Raw genomic sequence first — 20,529 nt, forward strand, 5'->3', positions numbered from 1 at the left:
GTATTTACGTTAGTTTTTTAGTCAACACTTAAATTGATTAAATGAATTAAACTGTTGCGTTAACTTTTACTCTTATGTTCTAAAACAGTTGAGACTATCGCTTTTTTATACTCAATATCAAATTGTTAATAATTAATCGACGTTCTGATCTTTGCTATTTTTTAAAAAAAGAATTAACGAAAATTAATTTACAATTGATCTTTATGATTTTATAGTTGATATATAAATATATGTATTTACATGTTCTTAAACACTTATAATAACAGTAATAGTTTCAAATTAAATTGTCATTTTTGAACCTTCAATAAACTGTAATTGTTTTTGAAAAATTGTTTTAGCTTCTATTTAATTCTATATCTTTCCTCTAATACTATTAAAAACAATTTCTCCTGCTTGATCATAGCCCTGAGGACTAAAATGTACATCATCGTCCCACATGGTTTTTCTAAATAAATTGTCCTCATGTGGAAATTTATCTGCTAAATCAATGAGAAAAATTCGGTCTGGATGCATATGTATATCAACATACATCCTTAATTTGTCGTTTAACTCGCTCAGCATTTTTTTTGAGTTTTCTGTTACTGCTGTTCCATTAATGCTAAAAACTGGTGGTATCGTAACGACTGCGGTCTTGGAGCCACTTCCCAAAACAATTTCGTGTAGTGACTGAATAGATGTAAATAACTGTGAAATATTTCCACAATGACCAAGTATATCGTTTGTCCCTGCTAATATAATAACCAAATCTAACGGAGCAAGTGTTTTGATTACTTGTGGCAATCGTGCCTGCATACTCGTTGAAGCACATTCACTGTTTACACCGCTGTTTATTATCTCGTATAAAGAGTTCTTGTTATATTTTTCAAAAAGCTGTTTTAAACGTTCAGAATATGGATGATAAGCAGTTCCTTGTTTGTAATATCCTCGCGTTAGGGAATCACCGAAGCATAAAACGCGCTTGACATGTGTTTTTTTCGGCTCTGATACGTTCTGATTTATTTTGTTGGTTAGATTCTTAGGACTTACTTTTTTTCTGGTGGAATTTTTCTCTTTTAGTGTTTTATTTTTCGAAGTTTTGTTTGCAAAACTTGTGTGGTTAGAAAGGATAGGCGGATCGATTGCAGGATGATCATCTACACCTAGTACTCCTATATTTGCATCTTTTAAAGATTCTTCAACATCTTCCTCTTCGGCTCTTTGCTGCACTAACGTGGAATCGATTGGAATTGATTTGTTTAAATTATTTTTGTCGTCTAGTTTGGCTTCTGTTATCGGTTGATCATAAATGTCGTTCAAAATTTTATATTTAATTAATTCTAACTCTTTCTGCCTATCTGCATACGAAGTACCAGTACCAACTTTATCTTTGGCAGGAACCTTTTTCGAACTTGGTTCGCTCTCTGTTTTAACTTTTGTTTCGTTTTTTGATTTATATGTTGTTATTAGATGTCTGCGTGCTAATACTGTACAACTAATGCCAGCTTCAGCAACGTCATAATCTTCAAGAGGATTTGTCATCATGTCTAACTGCCTTAAATTTATCGCTTTTGGTTTACAAAGCTTCATTCTTAATTTGCTATGATTTTTTTGAATTGCTTTTTGTTTGGTGTTTTCTTTTTTTTCCAATAACACATAGGGTTCTCCATTTATCTTAACACCATTGATTGTGTTTGTTTTATTTTTTATAACGCTTGAGAGCATTGCATGATTAACCAAATGACTTTTGCTCTGTAAAACAAAACCTTTTTTTATTTCACTGCGTGAAGTAGTATTGTTTTCAAATGGTTGTAAAAGCTTTGACTGATTGGTCGAAAGCAGGTTAGGCTTATTATCAATATACCGACTGGTAAAGTCACCAGAATGATTTAATACATTTTTAGAAGCATTTTGAAATTTAAGAATATCTGTGTTTAGACCCGTGCCTGCTTTTGCTCCTACTATGGTGTCTTTTGCATGTGAATTTATATCTTGTGTTTTATTCTGTAGATGTTTTGGAACAAACAAAACTTCTTCGCTAATATTATTTAAGTATTTGAAGAGAGAATTTTTTGTATCAATTGAGCTGTTTGAAAAAACAGACCATTGACCATTTTGTATTGTTACATTTTTATTCTTTTGGTTGGCTATTGTTGGAATTACCAAATTTAACACTGACGTAATGTTTTGAGAAAGGCTCTGTGCACCAGCGTTTGTGTCTTTTTCAACATTCATTGAAGTCACAATACAAGATGGATAAATACTATTTGTAGAACAATTAAACGTTTTTGTTGAGTTAAAATTACAACACTGATGAAGTTTTGTAGTTTCTGTAGTTAAAATTTTAACTGGTTCTGTTGTTGTCAATGTTGTTGTTGTTGCTGCTGCTGTTGTTGTTGTTGCTGTTGTTGTTGTTGTTGTTGTTGCTGTTGCTGTTGTTGTTGTTGATTCTGTGGTCTTAAATTTTGCCGTTGTTGATGGTTCTATCGTTGGAAGGATAATACTTAATAAAATAGGAGGCGTTGTTTCTAATGTTGCGATTGAACTATTACTTTTAAACGGCTCAGATTTATTTAAATGTTGTATTTCATGGTTAGGTTCTGTGGTGTTTGCCGTTATGTTGCTTCGAAGCAATAGTTCTTCATTAACCAATGATTCATTGGCTTTTCTAAATGCGCTAAGACGGAATGTTGGAGACAGAGTAACATGTCGTTTTTGTGCATTTGAAAGTGTGTTATGAATATTTTGCTTTAAAAGTACATTTTTTTGATTTCCGTTCTTTAAATAGTGTTTCTGGTGATTAACATGTTTGGTGTGGTGGTGGTGGTGATGATTACGGGGATGATTTCGTCGATGGGTATGATAATCTTTGTGGTGAGAATGCTGTGAATCTATAAAAAAGTGAATAAGCATATTAAGAATAGAATTAGGTTTTTATAAAAAATAATCCTCTTTATATACGTCATTACACACAAGATTATAAAAAGTTGTTAAATTAAAAAAAAATTTAAAGCTTAACCTTCTTGTAAAGTAAATACCACACTCAGAAAACCTAGTATTATAATAGTTTTCATGTTTATTTATTATTCACCATTTTTGAAAGTGTTTTTAAAACTGCACATTAAAAAAGAAGTTACGCATGATTGAAAATATGTAGAATGTATATCTAAAGTATGTCGAATGTATTTTTAACTTAACGCTTATTTTATTTGAACTTAGGGTCGTCTAAAACATAATCATTTTGCACAATGCTCAAAATACTTAGGGGGCCCTACAATTTTATTGTAGAATGCCTGAGCCAAATATAAAAAAAGGTTTTTTATTTTTAGGAATGCAAAATTTGTTACTACATATTAATGACTCTTCATATCAACCGACATCGTTATATTTTTTTAACGTAGTATTTATATATAAAAAACCAAATACATTTCAATGCTTTTCACAGGCATGGAACTTTTTACGGAATGAAATTGCTGCTGTTTATTTTTAAAAAGTAATAAGTGCAAAATTTTTCTTGTTTATTTGTTGTATGATCACGAAGTGTACAAATTTATATGATCTGCTCGGAGTGTTCAATTCTTATCTGCCTTTGTTTTTAACTTATTAGAAATAGAACAACATCATGGCAATATACTATCCAATATTTTTATCAAAAAACACTGCAATTTTCTTTATCAAAATCATTAGGTTGACTGTTGTTTATTTGTTGAAATTGTATCTTTATTATGCCTTAAATTTTCTGTTTTATGTTTATACAAGTATTCCTTACCGTCAAAGAGGTGACGTGATAATAAGGGTGATTTTGATATTTCTGCTTGTTACTTACAATAGTATTGGCCTGAAAATGTAAATGAAAATCTTTTTTTTTTTTATGGTACCAATTAATGAATTTTATGGTAATTTATGGTTTTTATGGTACTTTTATGGTTTTTTTAATGGTTTTTTATGGTTTTTATGGTATATAACTATATTTTTCTAATTATAATGTTTGTGAATAGATTCTAACTCGTGCAAACATATTGGGCTTAACCTGACTCAAACAGCAAAATAACAATTTATACACGTTCCCAAAAAGTGCCCAATATGTTATAGTTTTAATTTTTAGGATAATTTGCCTTTTAGAACTTATATTTATATGTTCAAGTGGCATATTTCAGTTATAATACCACTAGAATATAACACTCGTTTATGGTCTTTACTTCCAATCACATTTGCACAAAAATCCAAACAATTTTTTTTCACTATTTCAGATAATTTTTAATAATAGGCATTCCAATACTACTCAGCAAAAATTCTTTGGCGGATTTTTAACGAACTTATAGAAGTATTTTGAACGATCCACTGTAGTTTTATTCATTGGTTACTTAGTGGAGCAAAAGTGGCAGCTGCCAAACGTGGCTAGCCGATGACTAAAAAGGTTATTGGCAAGCCACTTGTAGCAGACGCCACTAATGACCCACTAAATAACCGATGAGCAAAATCTAATAAACCGCTAAAAATGTTTATATAGGTCCACTGCAAATCCACTACAAAAATGTTGGCTGGGCTATTGTAATTTTTTAATGTTTTAAACGATTATTTTATGTATCATATTATAAGCAGTCGTGGTGTAGTGGTTAAAGTTCTAGCTTCAGAACTGAAGATTAGTGCTTCAAAACCGGTTCTAGCTTCAATGATAAACATCATTGATAAGCAAGGAGGCTTCCTTACCAATGATGCATATATGGCCAACGCCGGCTGAACTTACTAGTTGAAATCTTTCATAGAAATAAATGCTATTCATAAAATGTTTCCTAAAAAACATAAAATGTTAGCAAATATACAAGTACAATTGCAAGGAATATGAGACCTTAAGAACGTAAAACAGGTAGTTGATTGTATACGTTGTCAATTAGAATGTCAATCTTTAAGGCATCAAAGTTATATGGTATACCATATGGAACTCTACAGATTACAGTCCGATACCAAAGAAAAGATGCTAGAAATTCTAAGCATGCTGTAAGATTGAAAAATGGAAATGAGAAGATTGGAAAGAGATTTTTCTTGTGGTGCTTTTCTCATATTGAAACATCTTCAACTATCAAAGACAAATAACAAATATCAGCTACAGTTTGCAAATGTGCAAAATATTGATACAATTCGTTAAGTGTGTGTATCAGATAAACTATCAGTAGATATCAGTAAATAACTGATGTCATAACATTTGATTAAAGAACATTTACATCTAGTCTTTCAAGCATTTGTTTTTATAACTACCCAGAGTTTTTGTATTAAGGTACCCCATTCGTGGGATACCTTGATACAAAATATTGATAAAAAAGTAAATATGAAGTATAAAACGTAGAGAAAAAGTTTTACTTGAAAGACAAACGAATTAATGATTATAACCCAAATAATGCATTCAATGGTCCAAATCACATTTCAGAAATCCAGATAATATATCGTTCTAAATGTCATAAGCGACAACAAATGGCTTTGTAATAAATATTTGTCATAAGCGACAATAAATAAAGGCTTCGTATCGAAATTGTATCTCCAAGTATTATATTTACATAAATCTCTTGAAAATTGACTGTAAATATTAAAAGAAATGATTTTTAGAATTGTTTATGACAAAATGGAGTACAATTTTACAGTTTTAGGGCCCCCCACAAATGCTTTATCAAATTACCCCATACTTACTAATAGAAAACAATCGCTTTTTAGTATCAACTTTTTTTTTTAATAGTTTTGTTTAATGAAGTAAAGAGCTATGGATTATAGTTTACAAAATAATGTTACGTACCAATAGACATATAGAATAACATACCTTAAAACTTGGCAATTTAAAAAAATTATTAAACCTCTTTGTCATCAAAAAAACACAAAATTCAACCCCTCGCAGGCCTAAAACTATCAAATGATTTTTAGGCCTGATTATTTAACTTAATAACTTTTTTGTTAAAACATAGCTCTAGTAGTAGCTTCACCATATAAAAGTGTTTGCCACAACTGATGCCTCCACAATTACAATATTTCATGGTGTTCCGTGTATTATGGTGCCGCACTCTTCCCTACCAAATAGCTATTTTGCAATAATGCTCAAAAACCAATCAAAATCCCCTTGTTTGACAGTATTTCTTTAAAGCAATATAATCTATTTTTATTTAAAGGTGTAGTTTCCTTAACAGTGTTTTATTTTAGTTCCTTTCTTTTACCTGAGTTGAAATTTGTTTTACAAATCGAAACAAAATGAAGTTTATTAATAAAAACTTTTACAATGTCTGTTGTATTTTTTAGATATTTTATAAAGGAAGACGTTAAATAAAGCATTATGTGTTTTAAAATGAATTGTATTCATCGAAAACTATAGCGTAAAAGCGAGAAAAATGAAATAGAGGATAGAATGAAATAGTTATGCCAATGATTATTCTTTTGCTCCTATTGAATAAACATTTTGCAAATATTTTTTGATTATGTTGTGGAGAATCTTTTTCTTAATAAGATGATATAAAGTTTTAATACAAAATAATTTTTTTTCAATGAATGGTCCAATTTTCTGTTGCATAATGATTTTTTTTTTTTTTTAATTGGACGTAAAACTTTCGGAAGTGAAAGTTGCTGTCATTGAACTTAAAACGTATTCTTGTATAACTTTTTGCGCAAGTCAAGAATCTGTTTTCATAAATAAATTTGCTATTTCCAGTAAATAGTTACAAATTAAAAATGACTTATATCATTCAATCTCATAGTTATAATAATTATGGAGTTGAATGAAATTCGCCAATTATTCGCAAAATAAATAGGGATTTTATTAATTATGCCTAAACTGACCAATGAATCTTTATAAATTCTTCTTTCAACTTTTAAATCAATTTTTATTAAATCTATTCTAATATAAAATATGCCTTGTAAAAACTTGCACGCAAAAAAAAACATAGGGGAGAACGGGGTGAGATGGGACAAAAAAATTTGCTTGCGTGCTGCGCTTTAAATTTTCCACAAAAACCATACAAATCGGTTTAAAACTTTAGTCCAATGAATTTTCATGTTAAATTATTGCAAAACCCATTATTTAACCATCAAATTGAGTTCAAGGGCTTGTTTGTTCTATGTTACCCCATGTTGGGGTGACATGGGGTGTGACATGTTGGGGTGACAAATGATTTTAAGCATTACTTTATTGTTTATTCTACTCCTCATAAAACGTAAAATTACACAAAATTTATTTATGTTTAACAAAAATAAAATACCATTCTAAATGCATTTGTAACTTTGTTCAACAGGTTGCTTGATGTTTAAATTGAGCCAAAATTACGTTGATGTCTGAGGGGGTAACTTTTTTTCTTTTTCTTATCATTATCTTCTTTTTTTCTTTTACATTCTGATAAACTTTCAACTAGTTCATTTCTTGTTGGTGTGTCAGTCAATACCAGAGACTTAAAACATTTTCTTTTTGCACTTTTTCTCTTTGCCACCCTTTCACCCGCTTTTGGAAATGGCCTTATATCTTCTGCTGTCCAATGGTAGGCAGAAGTGCTGATTTGCTGTTTCTTTTCATTAATAACTTCAGATACAATGCACAGTGAGGTGGGGATTGTTTGTTTGTCGGAATCGTAATTTGCTGGAATTGGTCGATCAGATACATATGAACATAAAAAGTCGACATCACTGAAAACATATGGATCGTACGTGAAAATGCCAGCTGCTTTAAAACCATTTTGAATGTTTTGAGAAGTAAAGGCTCTCGTATAAGCTATTCCTAAATTTTCAGAAATGTCATGTATCGTCATAGGAGTATTTGGATGTGCCTTTAACCATGAATCACATGCTGAATTGTAAAATTTCTTTAATGGCCCAAATACTGATCTGTCACGTGGTTGGAGTTTGTGGCTGCAATGGGGTGGCAATGTCAAGAGCACAACATTCCTTTCCTTAGCTTTATCCATCAGTTCAATCGATATATGAGTTTTGTGGTTGTCCATTATTAAAAGTAATGGATGATCCTTGCTAGGATGTCCATACTCCACAAAATGATCAAACCACTTCAAAAAAATTTCTGTATTTATCCATCCACTAGGATTAGCATCACCTTTTGTACCTGTTGGTGCACCTTTAAGCATATGGCTACGAAAGCGGACACGAGGAAATATCAAAAACGGTTGAATAAAATTTCCAAGGGCGTTAATGCAACCCACCATTGTAACTAGGGTTCCCTTTTCAGCAGAAGTTATCTGTCCTACTTGCTTTACTCCTTTACCAGCAATCACTTTCACTGGCTTATGAACAGTTGTCAGGCCTGTTTCATCAATATTGTAAATGCAATCAGCAAAAAAGTTATAGCGCTTCTGCACACTGTCAAGGTTTTTGAAGAAAGTATCTACATTTGTGCGATTGAAAATAGTTGTTCGACTGAGGCTGGTAGCTTCTGGCGTACGAATAGATAGTTTTGTACGATTTAAGAATAAATAAAACCATTCAGTTCCAGCTGTTTCACTCTTTTTCCAGTTTTCTGGTATTTTAATTTCATTTTTAATTGCATATTGATAAGCAAGTTGCTTTGTTTCTCTAACATCAAGTCCATAATGCATATTAGATGCTTGACGAAGATATATTGAAAGTTCATCTTCTTGTGCCTTATTAAAAATATATTTATGTTGTTCATCAAAGTATAAGTTACTGTAAGAAGTTTCTTTATTAACCTTTATTTTTCGCTGTAAACTTGATTTTGAAATTATATACTCTTGTGCAGCTGCTCGTAGTGATAAACTGCCAGATTCGACAGCCATTACAGCAGCTTTTATTGTATGAGCATCAGGCTTTAGCCGACTTGTCACTTGTTTGTACTTTCTTGGCATCTGAAAAATTATTACTCATATTACTCACTCAGTTATTTAAAAAAATTATGCTCTTTTTAATTGCATTAACCAAAATCCAGATTAGGTTATAAATTTTAAATTTATTTTAATGAAAATAAAATAGTATCACAACCCTATAAAACTTATAATGTGATTAAATTTAATAAGGCTAATAGTGAAGACCTTTATTTAAACTGATTTTAAAATACAAAAATGATAGGCTTTAAAACAATGATTACTGTGAAAGATGTCTTCAGGACAAAGTAACAAAGAAATCCAATATAATAATTATTATTTTCTATGATAAAAACTTTACTATAAAGTAAACATTGAAATCTTATCATAAGCATAAACATAATTTTCTGTTCACTTGCTTTTTTAAAAAAATATTGATTATAAAAGTTAAAGAACAGTAAATTAAAAAAATGATAAAATTGAACAGTGTCCCATTTCACCCCAATTCTCCTGTCCCAAGTCACCCCGTCACTAGTAGGGTAAGAAAACATTTATTTTTATAGTTCTCGTAGCCATATGCTAATCATATTTCTTCAGTAGTTAAATAAAACAATAGTGAATAATAAAAAAATTGTTAAATTTTTACATATTTGCAAATAATCCGAAAAAAAAAAATCCTGAAACTTAAAAAACACAATAATATGAAGAAGCTATTGCAAACTTATAACATATATAAAAAACTTTTGCTTTATTAAATTTTTCACTGAGATATTGACAAGTCCCATCTCACCCCATGTACCATCTCACCCGTTCTCCCCTACACCGAATATCAAGTCGCGCTTACAGTGGCGAAAATAAAAATGACATACTTTCACAAATGTTAGGTGTAGATTATAATTTTTCTTCAAAATGTCTAATATTTAAACAATAAAACAATTCAAAGAAAAAAAAATTTTTTTTTTGGTTTAAAATATTTTTTGTTTCATTCAAGTTAAAAAGATAATTACATTTAATCTAAAATACTTTTTCCGTTGGAGTTATATTGTTCAAATCACTCTTTTTCATTCTTTTATTCACACTTTTTCTCTTTAGCAACCACCATGATGTTTTGTCTCTGATTTTCATTATGACTGTCTGTCAGGAAATCTTGCACTAGACAAATATTTCTTTCAAAACAGTCATTCGTAAACTGAATATTTGAAACAAAATCTTTAAAAAGATTGAAGCTGGGATGAAGATCTGTAAGTTTTCCATCAGAAATCCAAAACAATATATCTTGCATATTAAGATCGAGTATGAAAAAAATATACCAGCTGTTTTTCCCAACAAACTCGTGCAAACAGTGGCGTACCAACATGTTTTGGGGCCTAGGGCGGCACTTGGAAAATGGGGCCTATATATATATATATATATATATATATATATATATATATATATATATATATATATATATATATATATATATATATATATATATATATATATATATATATATATATATATATATATTTATATATATATATATATATATATATATATATATATATATATATATATATATATATATATATATATATATATATATATAGAGAGACTACATTAATGAATGTATGTATATTACATTATCTTTCTCCACTTTCTTGAAAACGTTTGTAATAAACAAAAATTAGCAAATACTATCTTTATCTATCATTTTACATGTTTATATATATATCCCCATTAACGCTATTTTATCACTTATAGAAATTCATTTATGTACACAAATGACTAAAACATTAGTTTTGATTATTTATTTTAAATGATAATACAATGATGTATAATGTACAGTAAAAAAAACAGATTTACAGCATAGAGTTACCTCAAGAAACACATTAAAATGCTTTCTTGTGAGCCTTGACGGGAAATCGTTTGATTAACTCATCAAAATTCACATGTTTTGCAATTTCGTTTTCTACTGATATTATGGCCAAGCTCGTCAAACGAGACTGGCTCATTGTAGAGTGGAGATCCATGGTCTTCTTGTGAGAGAACTCCTCTCACATACTTGGCTTCTTGTGAGAGAACTCCTCTCACAAAAAACCACGGACACACATATAGTTAGAAACAGTTTAAGAGCTTCAGTCACGTTTGGCAACGATTCACGAAAGTCCATTTCGATGATAAACTGAAGCATTTTTAAGGATGTCCATGCAGCTGCAATGTCTAATTTGATGCCAGAAGCCTTCAGATGCCTTCTCAGCCTCTTTACTTCAGGCAGCATTTCTTCCTCCTCTACATCATTGAAGTTTTTGAACACTGATGGGCATGGTTACAATTTCTTCATCAGTTGCCTTCAAAAGATTACCTGTGTGTACAACAGCAAACTTTTCATACACAGTGTTCATCGAGGTCAAACGTTTTTCTAATTCTTCATGAAAGTGGTCAACGCACTCGAACATAGCACGTTTCAATTCTTGTGGAGTTAAACCTGCATCTTTAGCAATTTCTCCTGGCATCATCTTTTTCACTCGCTTGCGTTTTCTGCTTTCAATATCAATGCCCATTTCAATACAAGTCTGGGTCGCATATTCTAAAGCATTATGGACCAGAAATTCTCGACTCTCTACTAAAAAGGTCTTCAAGCTTTTCAGCTTCACAACACACTTTTCCAAGCTAATACCTTTGATTTGAAGATAATTTTGGGCATGATTCACCGCGAGTAGAATATGCTACCACAAATGCAAGAAGCAAAGGAAATTGAAGTTACAAATGTTTGTTATCAACACCTCCGCTGCTCCTCTCGTATCTAGGTTTTCAGAAGCATCACAGAGCTTTTCCTCAGCCTTAACCAACTTTTCGAAATGTTTGAAGATTGGTTTCACGGCATCATGATGAGCACTCCACCTGGTATCATTAAGTTTCTTCACTGTCACTCCAACGGTTTCTTTTAGGACCTCCCATCTATGTGTTAAACATGAAAAAAAACGTGTATACACTTTCCAAAGTTCCAAAAAATGTGACACAAACAGAAACACTACCAAAAGCATGTACGTCACATAAATTAAGCGAATGGTTAGCACAAGGCACAAACATTGCTTTTGGATTAAATTCTTTAATTCTGGTTTGTACTCCTGTATGAATGCCAGACATTGTCGTGGCATTATCGTATCCTTGGCTTCGACAAAGCTTTAAATCCAAGCCGTCCTTTTCAAGAGATTGAACAATTTCCTGTGTTATGGAGTCTGCCTTTTTCCCACTTAGAGGAATAAAACCTAGAAATGATTCTTTCACTTCCACGTTCCTGTTGTCAATTTTCACATACCTTATGACCTGACTCATTTGTTCAGTATGGGATATATCTGGGGTGCTGTCAAACAATATGCCATAGAATTTAGCTTTCTTGATTTCACAGATTGATTCTTGTTTTACAGCATCGCCTAAAAGAGATATAAACTCATTTTGCACTGCAGGCAATAAATAAGAAACTGGAATCAATCCTGATTCCAATGATTGCTGAAGCCGTTTGCTGTGCTCCTTTAAAACAAGGTCATAGTTTGAAAGGAGGCTGACAAGTTCCAAGAAATTACCACAGTTTTTAGAAGCAAAGTCTTCCCTGTGGCCTCGAAAAGACAAGCTCTGCTTTGCCAAAAAAAGTGTTATATCTAACAGACGATACAAAATGTCTATCCATTTCTTCTTCTCTCTTTCCATTACGTCTTGGTGAGCAGCGTCGATGGTTTTGTTTTGGAGAAGCCTTGCTTCAAGTGTTTTCCATTTTTCTAAATTGTTAATATGCAATTCAGAGTTTTCGTGATCTGATACTTTAGGATTCAATTTTCACCAAATATTGTATCCTATGATGAAACTTGATTTGGTTGTTGGATTATCGTTCTTATCAAACAACTTGCAACAAAAGCAAAACAGTGATTTTTTTTCATGAGAATAGACCATTTATATTCATGAGAATAGACCACATCCATTTTCTCAAAATCTGTTCTCCACTTGGAAGCTTCTTGTAAAACCAGCTTTTTGTCAGCTGTCTATTTTGAGCCTTTGAATTTTCTCCTGGTTTATGAACTGGATCAAATGGCCCCTCCAAGTTCTGGTAAATTTCACTGCCTTGTCTTATAACATCGGTTCTGAGATAATTTGGCATTGGAGTGGGTAAGTTTCCAACATCATAATTTAATGTTAAATCATCTGATTCGTGTACTAAATTTGCGTCTGATTCAGAACGTATCGAATTGGTTATGTCTTCTTCTTGTTGCCTTTTGTATTGTTCTTCTTCTCCTTTTTCTTGTTCTTCATTGCTTGTTTGTTCATTCCGTTGGCCACAGCTTGTACTTGGGCCTTCTAAAGATTCAGGATCCTTCTCTGGTTCTGCTTCAATGTTTGCCTGGGATAGTGCCTTTTTAGTAAATTTAAGTATTGAACCCGACAACCGTTGTAGTTTTTGTTCTTTGGCTTTTTGTTTTTTCTTCTTTTCCCATCCACTGGGATAGTTTCGTTTCATGTTATCAACAAGTCTCTTGACTCTGAAAATAATTGTTCTATTTTAGACAATAAAGTATTTAGAAAATAAAACAAACCTTCGCGTTATGGGTTTGAAAACGAACCAAACCTAATAAATAAACACTGTAAGATAAAACTGTCAAGTTTTGAATTACATTTTTCGGCTATTTCCTTAGAAAAATTTCAGTATAAGTAACAGTATAATTAATGATGTTTTTATTTCGCTAGTAGATATTTATTTAAAGTGAAATGTGCGCACATGAAAATGTAAAATTTCTGGTTTTAAAATTCAATTGTACTATCGTTGTAGGTTTTCAATGGCCTATTGTTCTATTTACGCATCAGAGCTTCGCATGTCTCCACGAATAAAGTTAGATAATTCTTAAGGTGTGTTTAATAACGTTTTTCATTGGAATTATTTTTTGTTATTATTCGTGGTTTTATTTTAGAGACTGGTTGGCAGAGATTGGCTGTCTCCACGGGAGTTGTTTATTCTAGAATTTTCTTAAGGGATGTTTTTGATTGCTTATTATTGCTAATGCTTTAACGAGTATTTTCAGAGCAGCTGTTCAAAGGGGAATTTAGATGTTCTAATTGTATATTAATGTGCCTCTAATTTAGTTAGTTGTGTGTTTTCTGTTTTGACGTATATTATATTTAATATATTATTTATTATATATATTATATTTTTATATTTACAACTATTATTGTGTTTATTGTATTTAACTGTTATTATATAAATTATATTAATTATATTAATTTATTAATTATATTTATTGTATTTATTATATTCATTATATTTATTATATTTATTATATTCATTACATTAATTATATTAATTATGTTTGTTATATTAATTATATTTTTTAAATTTGTCAAGATAATTATATTTATTATAATTATTATTTTTATTATATTAACTATATTTATTATATTTATTATATCTATTATATTTATTATAATTATTATATTTGTTTTAATTATTATACTCATTATATTTATTAATGTTCACAAATAAGCTAGATATTAATTGGATTTATGAACCATAAGAATAATATGGGCGATTTAAAAAAAATCGATTTTAATTTTAATGTTTTCGGAATCTGGGGCCCCCAAGATGAATGTTATCATGGTCTCGGGCTTAAATTTGTCCATGCCACCTATGGTAATAGCTCCTTCCATTTTTTTGGGAAATTCGCTAGGACGAGCAAACAATATCAAAACTAAATGTTTTCGTACTACTGATAAAAATTATTGTTTACCAAAATAGGCTAGGCCTAATCATTTTTAAGGTCAAAATTAGTCATTAAAAACCAAGTAATTAGATTGACAATACGGATAGTGTTTAAGGACAGACCCCTTATGTAGCTTCAACATGAAACGACGTGTGATATAAAATTATAACCTGATAACTAAAATCTTCTCACGCAGCCTTGTTAGGTCTATATGCAGGAATAAAATTATAACTTACCATGTAACTTGGTGATGACGAACTGAAGACGTGATTTGCTCTCGAATTATTGAGGTACTGAATGATAGAGTATATTAATCACATTAACGAAACAACATAAACATCCGTCAGTTTGCCTGAACCATCATGAGCCATAGACTCGTAGGTAGGGCGGGCGAATCTATTTATTAGTACTCGCGGGTGTGGGGGAGGAAGCTTCGCGGAGGGCCTCCGAAACAGTCACGGTGGTTGTTATTGGCCAAGATGTCATTTCAATTTCTTACATCTTGGTTTGTTTGCTGTGGATGTTTATTATCTTGGCAAGCAGATACAATCATGTTTCAGGTTGATTTTTGTTGTAATCAATTATGATTACGGAACAAAAATGTTGACTATTACAAAATCCGGTTGAAGTAAAAAAATATAAATTGTATTAACATTTGGGGCCTACTCCCAGACGGGCCTGAGGCGGACCGCCGCCACCCCCCGCCCCACCTTCGTACGCCTCTGCGTGCAAATGAGTGTTCTTGTTAATGATTATATCATCTCTAATCTCTGGTTTCTTTATTTCAAAATTAGAAATATCTGCATGATAAGTATAGTTACTAAGTTTCTGTATCATTAGAAACTTCTCTTCATTAGTTACACCTGGATCTGCTAGCGATACAAAAACAACATACACAAACAACAAACATTTTGCCTAGTAATTCGTCTTCCCGCTCAGCTACTATAATAGCTTTCAGATCATTAGATGGTGCCAGGATATGACATAAACCAAGGAATGTAAAATATTGCTACAAAAGGGGAATTTTGTTGACACCTTCTATCTCCTCCACTGACATAAATTTCAGTTTTTTATAAGATCTCATAGAAAAAGTCTTCAGGGTAATTACATTTCTAAGTATTCTTTAGCTTCTTGTGCAATCTGATGAATGTAAAAATTGTTTTTAAAAATGTTTCAATTAAATTTGTCTAATGAGTTAATACCTCCATTGCATACCTAAAAATTTTTAGGCCAATTTTTTTTTAAAATTTGAAAACAGTTATTTTTTTTGGTGCTTTAGTCTTTTGTCGTTAGCGCTAACACTAAATGACTGATGTGTCTCTCGCGTATGTGTCGACGACAAAAAAGCCACATAATGTGCAACATACCTACTTATATGTTCGATTCCTTCATTATATGCGTCAGTATTGTGAGTATTATCAGTATGTGTGAGTACAAACAGAAACAATGTTGTTTTCAATTCCAAAATCTTCTAGTACCTTTTTTATTTGTTTTGCTTGGTCTTTTAGATTAATTTGCCTGGAACAATCCTAGAAGAATCTCAGGAGCCATCATGCTTACTGCAATCCTTTCCATTTTAACAATAATATTTTAAAAATCCCATTCATTACACAATTTACCATCGAAGTGAAGCAAGTTTCTTACCGATTAAAGCATTTTTATAACTAATTCTAATTTTTTCCCCTTTGTTATTGATGGTAAGAAATTTTTTTCTGTGGGTTCGTGATTTTGACAAAACAATATCCTCCAAATTATGCCCTGAGTGTTTTAGAATTGAGGAAAGAACTGCTGTTTGACCCTTTAAACCAAGATGATAGATTCTGTTTAGACCTATATTATCAAATATATGTTTATGCATTATACATAATCTCTGTAATAGTATTTAAAAAAATAATACTTATTTATAAATTCAAAATAAATAAATGAGAAAGTGGTGGAAATGTATCATTTACATGGAAATCATTCTCAAATTTTAAAACTGCTCTCTCTAAATATTTTTCGGAAAAATATTGTTTATAAATCTTATACCTTTCTACAACTTATTGTTTATAACCCTAACTCTAAGCTTCTATAAATCTAATTTTTTTGTTTTTGTTTTTTTCTGTTGTGTTATAATATCTTAAAATCTTTTGTTAAATTTATTATTTTTAATTGTTTATGGAAGACAATGATCGCAAAAAGTGACCAACGGAGCCGTCCAGTAATATAGACCTGGGAGATTTGATAATAGAATCAGATTGTAGATGATGTCAATTGGGTAAGAATCATAAATGAATGTAAAGACAATTTAGTGGGAGGAATAAAATTTCAAGACTCGGGGAGAAGGGGAACCATAACTCAGGTTCTAGTCATCCTTAGCAAATAAGACAACATTCTATTAGTAAACAAGTCTATATAAATCCGCTGGTGTATTAATAGCTAACATGACTAAAAATATCGTACCATCCAAAACAATAATATAAAATAAGTAGATAATGAAATTGTAAGTAAAATGATAACAAATAACTGTTTGGGCAATATAAAAAGAAAAAATAGGTTAATAAATATGGTACAATTTATGGTCTAAACTCTAGATAATAAATTGAAAACTGAAAGCCACCGATGTAACATTAAAATATATAAATGTCGTATATGTAATGTAAAATTCATAATATAAAGCTCACAAATAGCTAAGATTCATGGGTGTAAGAGGTAAAAAAAATGTTGGTTCCATTATAACCAATTAGAATTAAGCAGTGGATAAATGGAGATTCCCCTCCTCAGGAATGCACTGCGATCACCAATAGCGTTTCGGAGAGCCCAAAACCTGCACTAACACCACTCGTCAGGGGCGTTTCCTTGCAACAAATTTCGACGTCTGCACTCGACGTCATGCTAGTCAATATTGCGATAAAAAAGGACTACACTAAAAAAGCCAAAAGTCCCAAATCCTATGCCAGTTTTTAATACAGCTCCAACATTCTCAGAGATCTCCTGAGGGTGGTGAGGGATGCGCGTGTTGTGGCCATAAATAAATATGCAAATACCTAGACATTTAAATATCATGTACACTTGCACACTAGAAGAGACAAAAAACAAGTACACATGCACGTATGCACATGTATTAAAATAAACAATTGTAAATAAAAATTAGTAATTAATAATAAAGAGTAACTTTTATGGCTGTAATATGTTTTATAAATATAATAAGTTAATACCACTCATAAACATCGAAACTAAGTTAAGATGGTTTGTAGTTTGTACGAAATTAGTTAGTAGAAAATATGATAAAAATGTGGTAACTTCAATAGTATGAGAAATAGATCTTACCTGATAAGTAGAGACTAGCTTTCACGCAAAACAGACTCAGTGTAATTAAAAAATGATTAACAAAGCATAAAAAAAGTATACGAACATTAAATGAGTAGGCAGAGAATAGTTAGAAAATAAACAGATGATACAATAAAGATGATTTTCACAAATAGCTTATAAACACTGAAAAACCTAACGTTGAAAAGATTAACGATTACAAAACGACCAAAAGAACGTTAGTGAAGACTGTATAGTGCAAACCACAACAAACTAACTTAACGACGATTCTTAGATCAAGAAAATTGGATAAAAACGAAAGACCTTACGAGATCGTGAGTCTAAACTTATCTAGTCGAATAATTTAAAAGATTCCAACCAAGAATACATTTGTTATTAAAATACGCTACATATATGTGCGTTATTCTTGTCGTGTTTGCTATTCATCCTAATAGTTGTAACCGAGGTCTGGTGTCAAGTGTAAGTGATTCTTAGCATTTTTTGCGTATACTCTATCTGGTTATTCATATCAAGGTTATCTCTTTGATTTGACAACTTGTTTTTGATTTTAAATACTTTTATAGATGGTTATAATCTTGCCCTGTTTTTTAGGTCTAGCCCAGGGAGGGTGTATATGAAGCTTCTTGACTTACCTTGCATTATGGAATTGTTTGCTCCCATTTATCAGTTTTCGCACCCATAAAATCGAGGGTAAGATGAGCGCTTGCCAAGTATTCATTGGACCCCAGATAACCAGCTGTCTTCTTTAGTTAGTTATTTGTATGTCAAGTGGTATTTTTGTGTAAAATTTTCGCCCTATTATGCTTCTCACAAATATACGGTCGCATTCAAACACTTTAATACAAATCTGAAAGAATATACAAGGATAAGGTCAAAAAACGATTATGCACAAAAGTATATAATGAGGAACAAATATTTGATTTATATATATTAGAGACTGTTGATGTCTGCAGGTGTGATGATGTAGTGCATTAGTATGTTCCGTTCGGTCGTCTAGTTTGGTCTCGTTATGTTTTCGTTCACTTTCAAATCGGGTAAATAGAAAGCTCATTTCTGGCGCTTATGAGCAGCACATCAGAGCCAGACGTAAGACCTTCAGGATGGATTTCAATTGATCGAATGCACACATTAGTCACCGTAGGCCACAAGCAATCACTCTTAGCCAAATGAGCTACGACCCCATACTGGTGTGGAATAATGTGCTATGAAGTGAGATTTTAGATCCGAGCACATATTTAGCGAGCGCTGATCCGACGCTGATCTTTCTTCAACTTATAATACTAATCTTAACCCTTTTCCCGGCACATTATGATCAAGATGCCAAAAAATTTTTTTTTCAAAAATTTCTTTAAGAGTATGGCCTCATGTTCTAAAAAATTTTTTTTATTATTTTAAACATAGTTGTAACCATTTTATCGTTTGTTGCAAATATGCAACTTTGCCGAATAGAGGTATTAAAAACAACGTTTTTTGGAAGAAAAAAAAACAGGTGTTTGTTGCATTTAATATTTATTAACAAGATATTAAAAAAGGATATAAGACTGCTGCAGTTTTAAAATAATATCATCCAATTATATTACTTTATGTGTTTTCTGATTTTATCGTACATGGAAGTCTTTGTAGCAGTTTCTATCCTTGTTTAAACAAAGACTTATTTTACATTTTGAGCAAGCAAATGAACATGTCATGTTACATATTCTACATCGTCCTCTTTTCTCATTGATTTCTGACCAGTGACAGAATCCATCACATCTTATATCACAAATTGGTTTGGGGTTAGATGGTTTTCTTTCGAGAATGTTGGCAGGTGAGACTCCTTTTTGGACGACCAATTTTTTTTCCAGGATCTTTGTCTTTGAGATTCAAGGCTGTTGCTACCTGTAAAATAAATCTTCTCAAGGAAAGTTGTTTATTATTAGGCACCTTAAATTGAGTACAGTGTCTTCGGTATAACAACCAAACATTAATCTTTGATATGTCAATGCAGTGAAAAATTAATTTTAAGTACCAACGCTTCTTAGTATTGATTCTCGTTCAGTATAATGATATTAGCATGTCTGCCAGATCTACACCACCCATCGATGCATTGTATTCAAGAACAATGTCAGGTGCTGTGACATCAACATATACCTTCTTCTTACTGTCAAACCTTTTGACTTTTATTGATCCAGTAACACCTGCATGTGTTGATCCAAGTGTAACAGCTTTGTTATCAAACCATTTTACTAAATGTATTCCTGAATTCTGGTCTACTCGATTGTCCCATGATCCTCTTCCTTGAGATTTTAGTTCTTTTTCAGATAAAAGTGGACATTTTCCAATTCGATTATTACGGAAAGTTCCTGTTGCTAATATTCCCATTGTTTTCAGTTCATTAAGCAGTTGTAACGTTGAAAACCAGTTGTCGAAGAAAATACGGTAATAAAAGAAAATAAGTTTTTATGTTTGGGCATTTCCTGTACTAGTCGAAGTATTACATCTTCAGCACCACAACTTTGGCTATCAGCACTAGAAGCACCTGCATAGATAAAAAAAGTTGTATCTGAATCCTGACTTTCCTGCTCTAACAAAATTTTTAAAACTCCATTTGTGGATTTTTTTTGGCATGTATTGACGTACCCTACTGTGCTTAGTTTTTGCAGGTATCTCTTTAAAGTTTTTAGCTATAGTAGAACCTGTCAACTGAACGCTTTAGAGATTAGTTTGTTCTACTAAATTCTGAGTGA

The 20,529-nt window shown here is 31.5% G+C and overlaps 5 protein-coding genes across 5 annotated transcripts; all 5 read right to left on the reverse strand.

The window, feature by feature from the left end:
• Positions 1 to 183: 183 nt before the first annotated feature.
• Positions 184 to 3,178, reverse strand: LOC136080741 (uncharacterized). Its single transcript, XM_065797783.1, has 2 exons — positions 2,996 to 3,178; positions 184 to 2,867 (listed from the first exon to the last, which is right to left on the reverse strand). Exons 1-2 carry the CDS (start codon positions 3,048 to 3,050, stop codon positions 352 to 354), a joined length of 2,571 nt encoding a protein of 856 aa, XP_065653855.1. The 5' UTR covers positions 3,051 to 3,178; the 3' UTR covers positions 184 to 351.
• A 4,075-nt stretch (positions 3,179 to 7,253) lies between these two features.
• LOC136080301 (uncharacterized) lies at positions 7,254 to 8,546 on the reverse strand. Its single transcript, XM_065796919.1, has one exon. It carries the CDS (start codon positions 8,544 to 8,546, stop codon positions 7,254 to 7,256), a length of 1,293 nt encoding a protein of 430 aa, XP_065652991.1.
• Positions 8,547 to 11,708: 3,162 nt separating this feature from the next.
• LOC136080302 (zinc finger MYM-type protein 1-like) lies at positions 11,709 to 12,458 on the reverse strand. The gene has a single exon (XM_065796920.1). The coding sequence runs from the start codon at positions 12,456 to 12,458 to the stop codon at positions 11,709 to 11,711; it is 750 nt and encodes a 249-aa protein (XP_065652992.1).
• Positions 12,459 to 12,681: 223 nt separating this feature from the next.
• On the reverse strand, positions 12,682 to 13,260 carry LOC136080303 (uncharacterized). Its single transcript, XM_065796921.1, has one exon. It carries the CDS (start codon positions 13,258 to 13,260, stop codon positions 12,682 to 12,684), a length of 579 nt encoding a protein of 192 aa, XP_065652993.1.
• A 6,577-nt stretch (positions 13,261 to 19,837) lies between these two features.
• Positions 19,838 to 20,164, reverse strand: LOC136080304 (piggyBac transposable element-derived protein 2-like). The gene has a single exon (XM_065796923.1). It carries the CDS (start codon positions 20,162 to 20,164, stop codon positions 19,838 to 19,840), a length of 327 nt encoding a protein of 108 aa, XP_065652995.1.
• Between the last annotated feature and the right edge of the window lie 365 nt (positions 20,165 to 20,529).

Source organism: Hydra vulgaris, chromosome 05 (assembly GCF_038396675.1).
Source record: "Hydra vulgaris chromosome 05, alternate assembly HydraT2T_AEP".
Classification (NCBI taxonomy): Eukaryota; Metazoa; Cnidaria; class Hydrozoa; order Anthoathecata; family Hydridae; genus Hydra; species Hydra vulgaris.